At 39.8% G+C, this 12,177-nt stretch overlaps 1 protein-coding gene across 2 annotated transcripts; it reads right to left on the bottom strand.

Annotated features, from left to right (window-relative positions):
- Positions 1-6,182: 6,182 nt before the first annotated feature.
- LOC103707425 (probable folate-biopterin transporter 2) lies at positions 6,183-11,760 on the bottom strand. Of its 2 annotated transcripts, none has more exons than XM_008791901.4 (5): positions 9,443-11,760; positions 7,814-8,073; positions 7,524-7,619; positions 7,264-7,434; positions 6,183-7,177 (listed from the first exon to the last, which is right to left on the bottom strand). In XM_008791901.4, exons 1-5 carry the CDS (start codon positions 9,843-9,845, stop codon positions 6,581-6,583), a joined length of 1,527 nt encoding a protein of 508 aa, XP_008790123.1. In that variant the 5' UTR covers positions 9,846-11,760; the 3' UTR covers positions 6,183-6,580. The 2 variants fall into 2 exon arrangements, with proteins under 2 accessions (XP_008790123.1, XP_026660600.1); XM_026804799.2 differs by lacking the exon at positions 9,443-11,760 and adding an exon at positions 9,137-9,431.
- Positions 11,761-12,177: the final 417 nt, after the last annotated feature.

The following is a 12,177-nucleotide window of genomic DNA, read 5'->3' as shown; positions in this document are numbered from 1 at the left end:
TTTTTATTTATTTATTTATTTATTTATTTATTTAGATCAGATTATTTGCCACTCACTCATTATTTTTTTTATTTATTTTGTTTATTCATTTATTTATTATTTTATTTCATGGAAATATAGAGGGATCGCCGGTCATGGGTGGTGGCCGGCATGGTGGCTGCCATCGTGTGCAGCCACGAGCTCCCAAAAAAAAAAAAAAGAAGAAGAAGGAACAGAGGCAGCGACGTTGAGAGGAAGAAGAAGATAGAGAGGAAGAGGGAGAGGATGGGTGAGAGAGGAAGAGGCGGGATGAGGGTTTTGGGGGGAAAGTGTGATTTAAATGGGGGTATTTTGGTCCAAAAAATAGCTTCCCGACAAAGCTAAAAATAGCGTTTTCGGAAAGCTCCAAATTGGAGCTTCTCCCCAAAAACTGTTTTCAGCTTCCCGCAAAAGCTAAAACAACTTTTTGAAAATTTTACCAAATACTATTTTTTATCTAAAAGTACTTTTGGAGGGCCAGAAAGTGCTTTTTGGCCCTCCAAAAGCTCCTCCAAATAGGGCCTAACATGGTAACCTGTAGTATCAAAAGGCGGGCTTGGTGTTTTTTTGGTATGCATGCAATGGGTCAAATATAGCTACTTGTGAATCCACCTCGTTTGACCTGATCCAAGCTGCAATTTTAAGGGGTAATTAATGGCCGGTCCATTTATTGACATTTAATCTCTGTTGACCCGTTGTTTAACAACCGGTCCAGCCATATTTCAATATTTTATTATGAGACGAAACACCCCCTACTGATATTTTAATTCATGTTGCTTTATCTCCCATCCCATCGGAGAAGAGAAAGAAAAAAGAGGGTCGAAACAGCCACGGCCGGTGTCGGTCCCGACCGACCCCTTTCGAGCCCCCAGGAATGCCCCCGCCCCCGCCCCCTCCCACGGCTGCACCACCAGGAATGCCCCCGCCCCCGCCCCCTCCTGAGCCTCCTCCCGTAGCCACGCCGTCGGGAATGCCCCCGCCCCACGGTGGGGAGGCACTGAAGAAGAGGAAGAAAGGCAGCCATGGCGTCCTGCGGCCGTCGTCGGCTATGACCCGTCCTTCTCCCGCGTCCGCTGTGGCCCGGCCCCTTTTCGGCGCCGACGGCGTCGCAGGAGGAGAAGAATTCTCCGTGGGCCATCTGCGGCTGCGACGCCTGCGGCGGCGGCCAGGCCCCCTCCTGCGGCCGCCACGGCCCGACCCCCTTCCGACGTCGGCGGCACCGCGGGAGGAGAAGAAAGAAGAGAGAAGAAGAAGGGAAGAAGAGAAGGGAAAAAAAGGAAAAAGAAAAGAAAAAAAAGAAGAAAAGGAAAGAAAAAGAAGAAAAAAAAAGAAAAGAAGAAAAAAAAAGAAAGAAGAAAAAAAAAGAAAGAAAAATTAAATAAATAAAAATATATATGTGAATGAATGAATAAATAAATAACTAAATAAATAAATAAATAAGCTAATAAATAAAATATATTGTAATGAAATAAAATAATAAATAAATAAAGCTGCCATCGTGGCCGGGCCCCCGCCCGCAGCCGCTACTGCCTGGCCCCCTTATGGCACTGCCGGCCTCACGGGAGAAGCAAATAGAAGAAAAGAAAAAAAAAAGAAGAAAAGTATTCTCTGTACACAATTAAGTCTTCTTTGCACACACTTAAATTTTCTCTGCACCAAGTGTTTTTTTTCTTTCCTTTTTCTTTTTCTTTTTCTTTCCTTTTTCTTTCCTTTTCTTCTTTTTCTTTCTTTTTTCTTCTTTTTCTTTCCTTTTCTTCCTTTTTCTTTCCTTTTCTTCTTTTTTTTTCCCTTTTTTTTCTTTTTGTTTCCTTTTTCTTTTTCTTTTCTTTTTTTTTCCTTTCCTTATCTTCTTGTTCTTTCCTTTTTTTCCTTTTTCTTGCCTTCTCTATACATAGTTAAGTGTTCTCTGTATCACACAGTTAAGTATGTGCAGAGATGACCTAATTATATATAGAGAATACTTAATTGTATGCATCACACAGTTAAGTCTTCTCTGTACACAATTAAGTCTTCTCTGCACACACTTAAATCTTCTTTTTCTTTCTTTTTGTTCTGTTTTTTCTTTTCTTTTCTTTTCTTTTCTTTTCTTTTCTTCTATTTTCTCCTCCCGTGAGGCCGACAGCGCAAGAAGGGGGCCATGCCATAGCGGCAACAGGAGGGGGCTCGACCGCGGCTGCTTTATTTATTTATTTATTTATTTATTATTTTATAATAATATATTATATATTTATTTATTTATTCGTTCCTTCACATATATATATATGTATATATTTATTTTTCTTTTCTTTCTTATTTTTCTTCTTTTCTTTTTCATTTTCTTTTATTTTCTTCTTTTTCTTTCCTTTTCATTTCTTCTTTTTTTTTTCTTTTCTTCTATTTTCTCCTCCCGTGAGGCTGGTGGCGCCAGAACAGGGCCCTACCATGGTGGCCGCGGGAGGGGTCGGGCTGCTGCAGCTTTATTTATTTATTTATTTATTTATAATTATTTTATTTTATTAGGATATATTATTTATTTATTTATTTATTCGTTGATTCATATATATATATATTGATGCATTTATTTATTTATTTTTGTTTTCTTTCTTTTTTCTTCTTTTTCTTCTTTTTCTTTCCTTTTCTTCTTTTTTTTCCTCTTTTTTTTCTTCTCTTCTTCCCTTCTTCTTCTTTCTTCTTTCTTCTCCTCCCGCGAGCCGACGGTGCCGGAAGGGGGCCAGGCGGTGGTAGCCGCAGGAGGGGGCCCGGCCGCGGCGGCTTTATTTATTTATTTATAATTATTTTATTTCATTAGAATATATTATTTATTTATTTATTTATATATATATATGTATTTATTTATTTATTTATTCTTCTTCTTTTCTTGCTTTTCTTCTTTTTCTTTCCTTTTCTTCTTTTTTTTTTCTTTTTCTTTTTTTTTCTTCTCTTCTTCCTTTCTTCTCCTTCCGCGAGCCGGCGGCGCCGGAAGGGGACCAGGCCGCAAGAGGGGGTCCGCGAGGGGGTGGGGCCGGCGGCGGCGGCAGCCGCATCGTGGCTGGCCAACGGAGAACATCTCTCCTCCCGCAAGGCTGGCGGCCCCGAAAAGGGGCTAGGCCGCAGCGAACGCGGGAGGAGGGTGGGCTGCGGCCGGTGACGGCCGCAAGAGGGGGCTTGTGAGGGGGCAAGGGCGAGGGCATTCCTGGCGACACGGTCGTGGGAGGAGCCTCGAGAGGGGGCGAGCCGGGGCCGGTGGTGGCCGCGGGAGGGATCTCGGGCGGGGGCGGGTCGTGGTCGGCGGTGGCCGGGCCTTTTTCTTCTTCTCCTTCTAGGAATGGGAGATCAGAAGGGCAGGGGCATTTTCGGCATAAAAATAAAAGAAGCTTAGGGACCGGGAATTAAACTTGGTGGAGATATTGGACTGAAAATTTTAAGACTGATTAATGCGGACTTATTGTTATAGCGTGGTTTTTTGGAGGGTGGGGAATTAATTATCCGCAATTTTAATCCCTTGGACCTATCCTCACCTGAAAATGTTGCCGTTTAAAATTCATACCCTTTGAGCTCTTTTAAGCTTAAATTAGGAATTTGGCATTTTTCAACTGCAACAGCCTTTTAGGTTTTACTTCCAAGGTAGTTATGCATGGGTGTTTATGAGGTCGCTTCTTTTATGAGGTAGTTGGTGAAGGCCTTGACATGGAAGAGCATGAATAACCTGATCAGAATCCTTTAGTTCGGACGCTGCCTCCTGAGAAGTTCTTTCCAATATGGCATCCATACAAATGTATGCATTTTTGACAAACTTTTATATGCTCGTCTGCCAAAGAAAGTGTCATTAGATCATTTTCTTTGTAGTTATGGCAGGAATATGTGTTAGGTGGTTATCATGGCTAGAATTAAATTGGTTCAGATTTGGAATTAAATTTGGCCTTTGGAGGTCAGGTTCAAGCTCCAGGTTGGCCTTTGAGATGGTTTTAAACTGCATGAGGCAAGCCTAAATCTTGGAATATTTTTGAAGTTTGGTCAGCATAGGACACCACCAGCAGCCCTAGTTTTCTTCGCAAGTGATATAAACTTTTCTGTTTTGGGGAGTAAGAGTTGGAATCCCACCATTTGACATATAAACACATAATTTGATGTCATAAAATATTTTATCAACTGCAATTGAGATTCAATGATAACATGAAGGGAAAACCATGGTCGGTGCATTTTTTTTTTCTTTTTTTAAGAGATTGTTGTCATTGTTGCTGTTTCTGAGCAGTATAGATGCTGGAAATGCTTGTGATTACTAGCACATACAAATGAGGATGTTTACAAGGATGCTTAATTGGAGTAACCTCTACATCTTCTGTCCATTGGAGTTTGGCTATGAGGTGATTTGACTGTTCAAATGAAGTTGGGAGGGGAAAAATATAGCAAGCTTTGGATGCAAATCTACTGCATGCTCATTTTGATGGGATAACTACTTGGCTATCTATCATAAGTTTCATGAGATGTTGTACATAATTGCTGAATAATAGTAGGGGAGGATCAAATAATCTGCAAACACAACATGTCATCCATATCGAAACAAAAGTAATAGGTGGATCAAATGTACGTATTATTTGTTTTGAGTCATGTGAGACCTAGATTAACATGTAGATAATGCATTATCATACATAAATTCAAGTGGAAATCGGTTTGATAGATACATTATTTGGATATCATGAAGTCATGGGAGTCATCAACCCTTAGGCCAACCTAAATTCCATCTAAATATTACACTAAGTTGGGTCAAGTTCGGGTTAACCAAGCTTATTGGCACTCCTATCCTCAGCATCTTACTTGTCTATCAGCATATTGTAAAATAATAATCCCATAATTCATGCAATTAGCAAGCAATTTTTCTTTTAGAGTCTTCTCACAGTGCACGCATACTTGTGCACATGCAGACACACGTATGCACACACAAATTCATTTAAAAAGAACATTCATTTAAAAGAAAAGAAAAGAAAAAACGAAGGCCAAAATCTCATAGTAGTGGAAATATTTATGTGGGTTTATCTCTATAACCATGGAATTAGGATATCTGCTCTAGCTTCCCTTTGCAATTATACCATGTTGTATCATTCTGTCCCTGTACATTTATAAATATCAACGTGTTCCTGCCTTCTTGTTTAAGAGTGAGGCAGAAATTCATACTCTAAGATAACCATTAAATTCAGATAAATCAGACTCCTACTAATGGATCAAGGCCATCAATTACTGATCCATACTCTAAGATAACCATTACATTCAGATAATTCTAGCATTCCCACAATTACACTCTTTCAAACGATTTTTCTAAAAGAAAAACACTGACCAACTCATTAGTTGGCAGGGGCTCATCAGAAGGATTGTACAAAGATTAGAATGATGGTTTCCACCAACTCTGTGCACAGAGAAATATCTTGAGACCGCAGGGAAATGAGCACAATCTACCCAAGCATTTCCATCCTGCCAATAGTCTCAAATTTTCAAATTAATTGTGCTTCATACCTAAGCATGGTATATATTAGTTTACATGTAAAATGAGCATTAAATATTTAATTTCATAGTTAACTGTTTGCATATAAAACTAAGTCCACATATAACAAGTCCTTTTTTCACATTTTCGATAAAATGCCGACCAATGTTACTTCCAGATACTATAGAATTTCATAGTTAATTATATATTTTGTTTCAGTATTCTATGTTACTTTTTGACCTTTTCAATCATGTCTAAATCAGGCCAGATATATCTAGGAGATCTACTGATTCACACGACCATATATATCCATAGTAAGGTTTGCTGTATCGGTATGGAACACTGTACCGGTGCCACACTAGCTTAGTATCGGTACCGTATGATTCGAATTTTTTTGATGTACCGAGAGTCAGTACACCTCCAGTACTAGTATCGATATGCTTAGCACTGTCTGGTACGGTACAATACGGCATACCATGCTCCATAACAGAATGTATCCTATTTTAGGCATGACTGAACAGAAATCAAGGATATTTGAAGCTTTATAACCTGTAGTTTGATAAGCAGAAAATCAACTGATTCGCACGAATATATATCTACATACCAAAATGTATCATATTTCAGGCATGACAGAACAGCAAACAATATGGGATATTTGAAGACTAATACCAAAATATATCACACTCAATCTGCAAAATAGAACTATATGTACTGCAGAAGAAAAAGATATGGCTCCACTAGGTTAAGAAATCCTTGGTTCTCTTACAGTCAACAGGCAGCTCGAACTGGTGTTTTTAACTCAACAGTATACAAAGGAATTGGATACAAGACAAATCTTTAACAAGAAAGAAATAAAGAATCTTCCCTTATTCAAAGATCATGATATCCTAGTAAAAACAATGAAGTCGAATTCCAGCAGGTTTCTTAACTCTGCTTTACTATCTGTCACCACCATATGGTTCCACAAGTAGCATCCCAGTCTTGTTATTTATGACCAATCAATGCATCTCTGAGCTCATTTGGATGATACATGGGAAAATTTTTGATGGAATCAAAATATCAAGCATGTCTCAAATATGACATATGGGTAATTCTCCTGCTTCACCATCACCTTTTGTTAACAAGTGAGACGAGTTCGATATCAATTGCTGCTGCATCATTAGCTTCCGTGTTATCATTTCCAGTAAGAATGTCAGCAGGAAGAATGGTAGAATTTGGATCAGCATTAGGAACTAGAAATAAAAGAGCTAATGGTAACGCCCTCATTATGTTCCTAATCAATATAGCAGCCCAGAGATTACCGAATTCCACTCGAGTAACCTTAAGCATATGAAGCAGCAGGCCACCACCCCATGATGATGTGAGCAAGCCAGCATTATCCATGGACATAAGCAAAGCAAAAAAGGTGCCTTCAATGCCCTGGGGGCAGAGCTTGGAGCTAAGCACCAGTAGCGGCATCCACTTGAGCCGGCCAACCATTTGAGAAACACACTCATCAATCACAACAAAGAAATAATCAGGCATCCCAAACTTCTGGTTTAGACGAAGTACCAAAATCAAATCCATCATTCCTGATAAACTAGAAAGCAACTGACTCCAGAAAAGCAAGCCACGGAATGGATGATCCTTCAGAACATTTTGGTAGAGCAAAACTCCAAGCAGGGAACCCACTGAACCAGCCGCAAAAATGAAGCCGATTGCACCCTGCATTGAGAGTTTCCAAAATTATGAGGAAGAAGTTGCCTCAATTAAACCCTGGATGTTCCAACAGTCAAAATGTTAAAAAATACCTGAGAGAAAGATGGGCCTGAAGTTGAATCTGTGTACCAATAGAACATTCCTTCGTGGATGTTCAAGCTTAGGGAAAATGACATATACATGTATAAACAAGGCCTCCATACATCAGGGCATCTCAAAGTTGTCCACATAGTTTGGCTGGCTTGCAAAAACTTCTGGTATACCTGATGTCAGAAGGGTTTTTAAGAAGCATGCGTGCCAAGATGCAAAATGAACTGTATTATAAGCCCCAAGGCTGAACAACCCATCTCACCTGTTTATAAGGAAAGTTTGGTGTGTGCGTCTCCTTCAGCACTATTCCAACTGAAAATACCAGTGCAAAAGGGATACCCATCAAACCAAATACCCCCTTCAGGGAAAAAAGGAGGAAGTGAATAATCAGCAAAGAATAAACTCAATAGGAAGACTAAATGTATAATGCATAATTGTAAATAGATAGTTGAAAAGTCGCAAGGATGATCAAATTTCCCTAATCTCACACTTATGATTACAAGCCATAAAATTTTAATGGCAGTCTAAATAGGGATCAAATCAGACGCTAACCTGAGAACCAATTGCATGAACTAGTAAGCCGCTGATAGAAAAACCCAGAAGTCTTCCACTGGATGAACTTAATCCACATAAGCTTTGCATGTCAGCAGCAAGTGCAGGGTGATTTTTACTGTTTTGAGCAACACAAGCATCTATAGTCACATCCGCTATAGCCACCCCAGCACTTCCTGCGGTCATGGCCAACAAAGCAAACACAACATGCAGTTTTTGGTGCAGAGACAGCATAAGCATAGAGATAACTCCCAAAAGACCTATATTCACCAAGAAATACTCGTCCTTATTAGAAATAGTAGTGGAAACTAAGATGTTAATGAAGACATATCGAATCATACTCAGATCATGGAAAAAGATATTCAATTTTTATTGACCCAAAATGTAAGAAAAGGAGAAAAGATGCGAATATTCAGAAAGATTTGCAGAGGGAGAACAATTATCAAGATCATTTTCTATATTTTTTTGCTAATATTCGAGTATGTATATTAAACATGAGTAGAACATATATCCTAGACATGAGACATGAAAAGAGTTAAAACTTAAAGAACCACATAATTTGCAAAAGATGCCAATTTAGATCAGAGACAGAAATATTTACATTTAGGTGTCATATGGAACATAAAGATCAGTTTGTCAACGTAAAATTTGAATTATTACATTCACGCTTTTAGGATAATATTAGGAGTGAAGTAAATCTATAATGACAAATTTACAGATCAATGATTAACTCTTCTAGAATACTTCTTTCCCACACTACTAGCAAAAAAGAAATGTCAAAATGCGAAACCCACTCTCTAATAATTGGCAGGTAATGAGAGAAAATAACTGAGATTTACACCAATGCTGCATGTTCACCACCACCTTCTCCAAAGAGCAAATTTGAATTCACATTCTTCATATGTTTCCAACTTGCTGAGTCCTATTGGGAAATTCGACCTCTCATTGGGCCAAGTATGTCTTGATACATTACCAGCACACTCAAGTAACTATTACTCATAATCCTAAAGGCACATATAAAGGAGTTGGAAGCACACATTAAGTACTGAGAGTGGATTCACAAATTAAGGCCCACAAGTGCAGGGAAGAGAGGGACATAACAATTCAGAATTAAGCTCAGGAAAAGATGGCAGGATATAACTCCCATAGCAGTGACCTGTGGTACAGGAAGATGACAGAACAAGTAAGGATACATACAAAACTACTTAAACAAACACAATGTCTATGCTTTGCAATACCAGATATCATAATACGTACATTAAAGAACTCATGAAGCACAAACAGAGAGTCGAATCAAGCACTGCCAAGCTCAGGAAAGCTGACCTGCATTTGTGCAGCTGCTTCCATCCTCCATTTGGGAGGACTCTCTAGGTTTGAGATTTTAGGGTGTTTCGACTCAGGCAAATTCACCTGGTCGTGGTCCCACAGTTTATTCCCAAACAAGAAAAGGGATTTACTCTCAGCAAATCCAAAACCTGGCATTCAATCTCCAGGATCTCAGCAGCTTAGAGAGCGGCAGGAAGATGAAGGCCATTGTATTACTTCAAGAAATTGATAAATCACATGAACCAGCTAACTTCTTAACGGTATAAAAAAAAGCAAACATTATTGTGAGGCTGAGTTGCTTGCCTGCGAGAATAAGATATGGCCGCCTCCGATACCCGGCCATGGGAAGAACATCAGTGAGAAGGCCCCACAGAGGCTTGACAATCCAGGGGAGGGAAGTTATCCCCTGATAGACCTGAGATGCCGATGGCTGCACCTTCTGAACATCCTTCCAGTAGTAATCCGAGGCCACTCTCCAAATGGCGCCGCCCAATCCTTGGTTGATTCCATACACGGTGACCACGCCGAACACAAAGCTCCAATGCATCTCGTCGGCAAGCATTCGGAACCAGCTGAAAGGGGACCATCGGCACCGCTGTTCGACTTCAATAGCTTCCTTCTCCTTTGGAGCGTCGCCGGTCAGTCCAATCGTCTCCTCGACACTCTCCTTGTCCTCAGAAGCCTGAGAAGCCACCGGGGTTCCCATTTGGAAACTAGTGGCTTCTATTTTTTGCCCAGATCTCCTCGAGAAACAAGTTAAAATATGTGCAGAAAACGGAGATCTTTCACTGAGACTCAGCTCGAGTCTTCCCCAAGAACTTGGAATTTATCTAAAAGATTGCATCTTTAGATCCAGATCCCAAAGAAACAATATCCCCTCGAATTGATCCTCCTATCTGGATCAAATCTGCTCGCAAATCTTTGAGATTCAGAAAGGGAAAATAAAAACAAAAAGGTGTTTTTCCGTGAGTTTTTACGCATCCACGATTCTAAAAGAATGCAAACGGACTAAAAAATCTAAAGAAAAGTCGTCTAACTTGCTGAAAAAAATGTGCCAAGACGAGCAGGAGGATGTCCAAAATAAGACAAACCGGATTTCTTAAACGCGTCGGGAGAAAACTCCAACAAACACCCAGATGCGCACCCAATCATGAACGTGTGGCGGGGAACTTTACGATGGGACCCACCTGTCGTGGAATGGTACAAGGGAGCTCTCTTACGGAAGTAGGGCACTAAATTTATCCGACCGGGGTTCCATCTTTCGCGCGAAAGGAGGATTCACCTTGCTTCGCGCGAATCCATCGTTGGATCGCGCAATGATCGCCTCCAGAACTAAATGCAGTGGGACAAATGGAGCGTTTGGAGTGCTTTGCGATCTGCGCGGGGCGCGATCCAACGGTCTACGTCGTGAAACAAGATCAATCAATCTTTCGCGCGAAAGATACAATCCGAACCCAAATTTAGCGCATGCGGAAAACGCCAAGTTTCTTCCGTCTTAGTTTATTAATTATTACAGCTTGAGGGCAGAAGCCATTGGGTCCATCTCGTCGGGGCGGGGAATCCCGGGTTCTCTCCTGTGTCTTGATCTGGGGCCGTCGATAAGGTGGTGGCCGTGGCTCCCCTGCTCGTTGACCGGATTGCGATCCAAGGAACAGTGGTGCTGTTTATATTACATAGCCATTGTTTTGTTCATTATTTTCTAATGTTTCCTAAGATGCCGTTGGATTGATTTTTCTTCCTTCCAATTGTTAAGCTTGCTATCTCTCAAGTATCTTGGATGCACCAAGTTATGTCAAATTAAATTTACAGGTCTTCCAAGACACCATCTCATCCGGATTTTTGTCGCACTGTTTTCTTTTGTGTTATATATGCATTTATTTTTCAAATGATTCATATCGTCAAGTATACCCTTCCAAATTTCATTCTGATCAAATGATCCACAGCAGTTAATACATTTTATATGAAAAGTAAATAAAATACTTTATATGAAAATTAAATGGTGAAAAATCATAAAGATGGATGAGTCAATGTACAACCACCATAGTACATAAACTCAAGCAAAAGTATTTATAGGACAGTAGTTACATTTACACAAAGCAGTCAAAGTTATATGTTTAAAATTATTAAAGCAGGTAGTTTATCAAAGAACCATAATCCATGATGGTATGGCTCTAGATCCAAATGGACAAATAAATTAAAAACAATGTTGACAAACAACAAAATGAAGGAATAACAGACAAGAATAGATATCTTTCTTGGGCATCGAAGGTGATTGAAAGCACCCATCTTACATCAATCAAAATTACCTCATCATGAAAATCACACACCCAAAAAAAAAAACAAGAACAAGACAAGGATATATGAAAACCCCATATCATCAACGATAGCAATATCCCTCGTTAATAAATTCATTAGACTTTTTCAGTTTCAATTCATGCGGTTGAAAACCGTAGTCGGCTGGATTCAGGGTGGCTCCAGTAGCGTAAGAGAGGACCACTTTCTGCTTCGGGATATTTGGGTAATGTCGAGCCACGGGATGGCCTTTCATGGGGCCGTGGACTGAGTGACTTCGTATGTGGCTAGTCATTCCAGTGGTACCCTGTAGGTTGGGAAGGCAAGCTGCCTAGAGCACTCCGAAACCTTTTATTTTCTGACTTTACTGGATGTATCTATACTAGAAATGTATGAATCACCGTTTCAGCAAAAAAAAAAAACACTCGTTTATTTATCTCCCTATCTTACTGTATGGCTATAGAAGGGTACCAAAATTCGACCTTCAATCATCCTTCAAAATATTTAAGCCTTATCTGCTGATATCATCCTCTTTTACTGTATTTTTATACACTTTCGTAGTTCAATTAAATATCCAGATACTTGACTTCGAAACGGCAATAGATCATCTGGAAAATGGAACCAAATCATCTGACCAATTTTTGGAAAAATAGTTTAAACGTTGGCCCCTAAAGCAATATTTATAATGCTAGAAATTCATTATTTACCAACAAGTGATTTCTATGCTTGTGACTGCTCCCTATGGA

The sequence above is a fragment of the Phoenix dactylifera genome, chromosome 1 (assembly GCF_009389715.1).
Source record: "Phoenix dactylifera cultivar Barhee BC4 chromosome 1, palm_55x_up_171113_PBpolish2nd_filt_p, whole genome shotgun sequence".
Lineage (NCBI taxonomy): Eukaryota > Viridiplantae > Streptophyta > Magnoliopsida > Arecales > Arecaceae > Phoenix > Phoenix dactylifera.
This window is presented reverse-complemented; position numbering and strand designations above follow the sequence as displayed.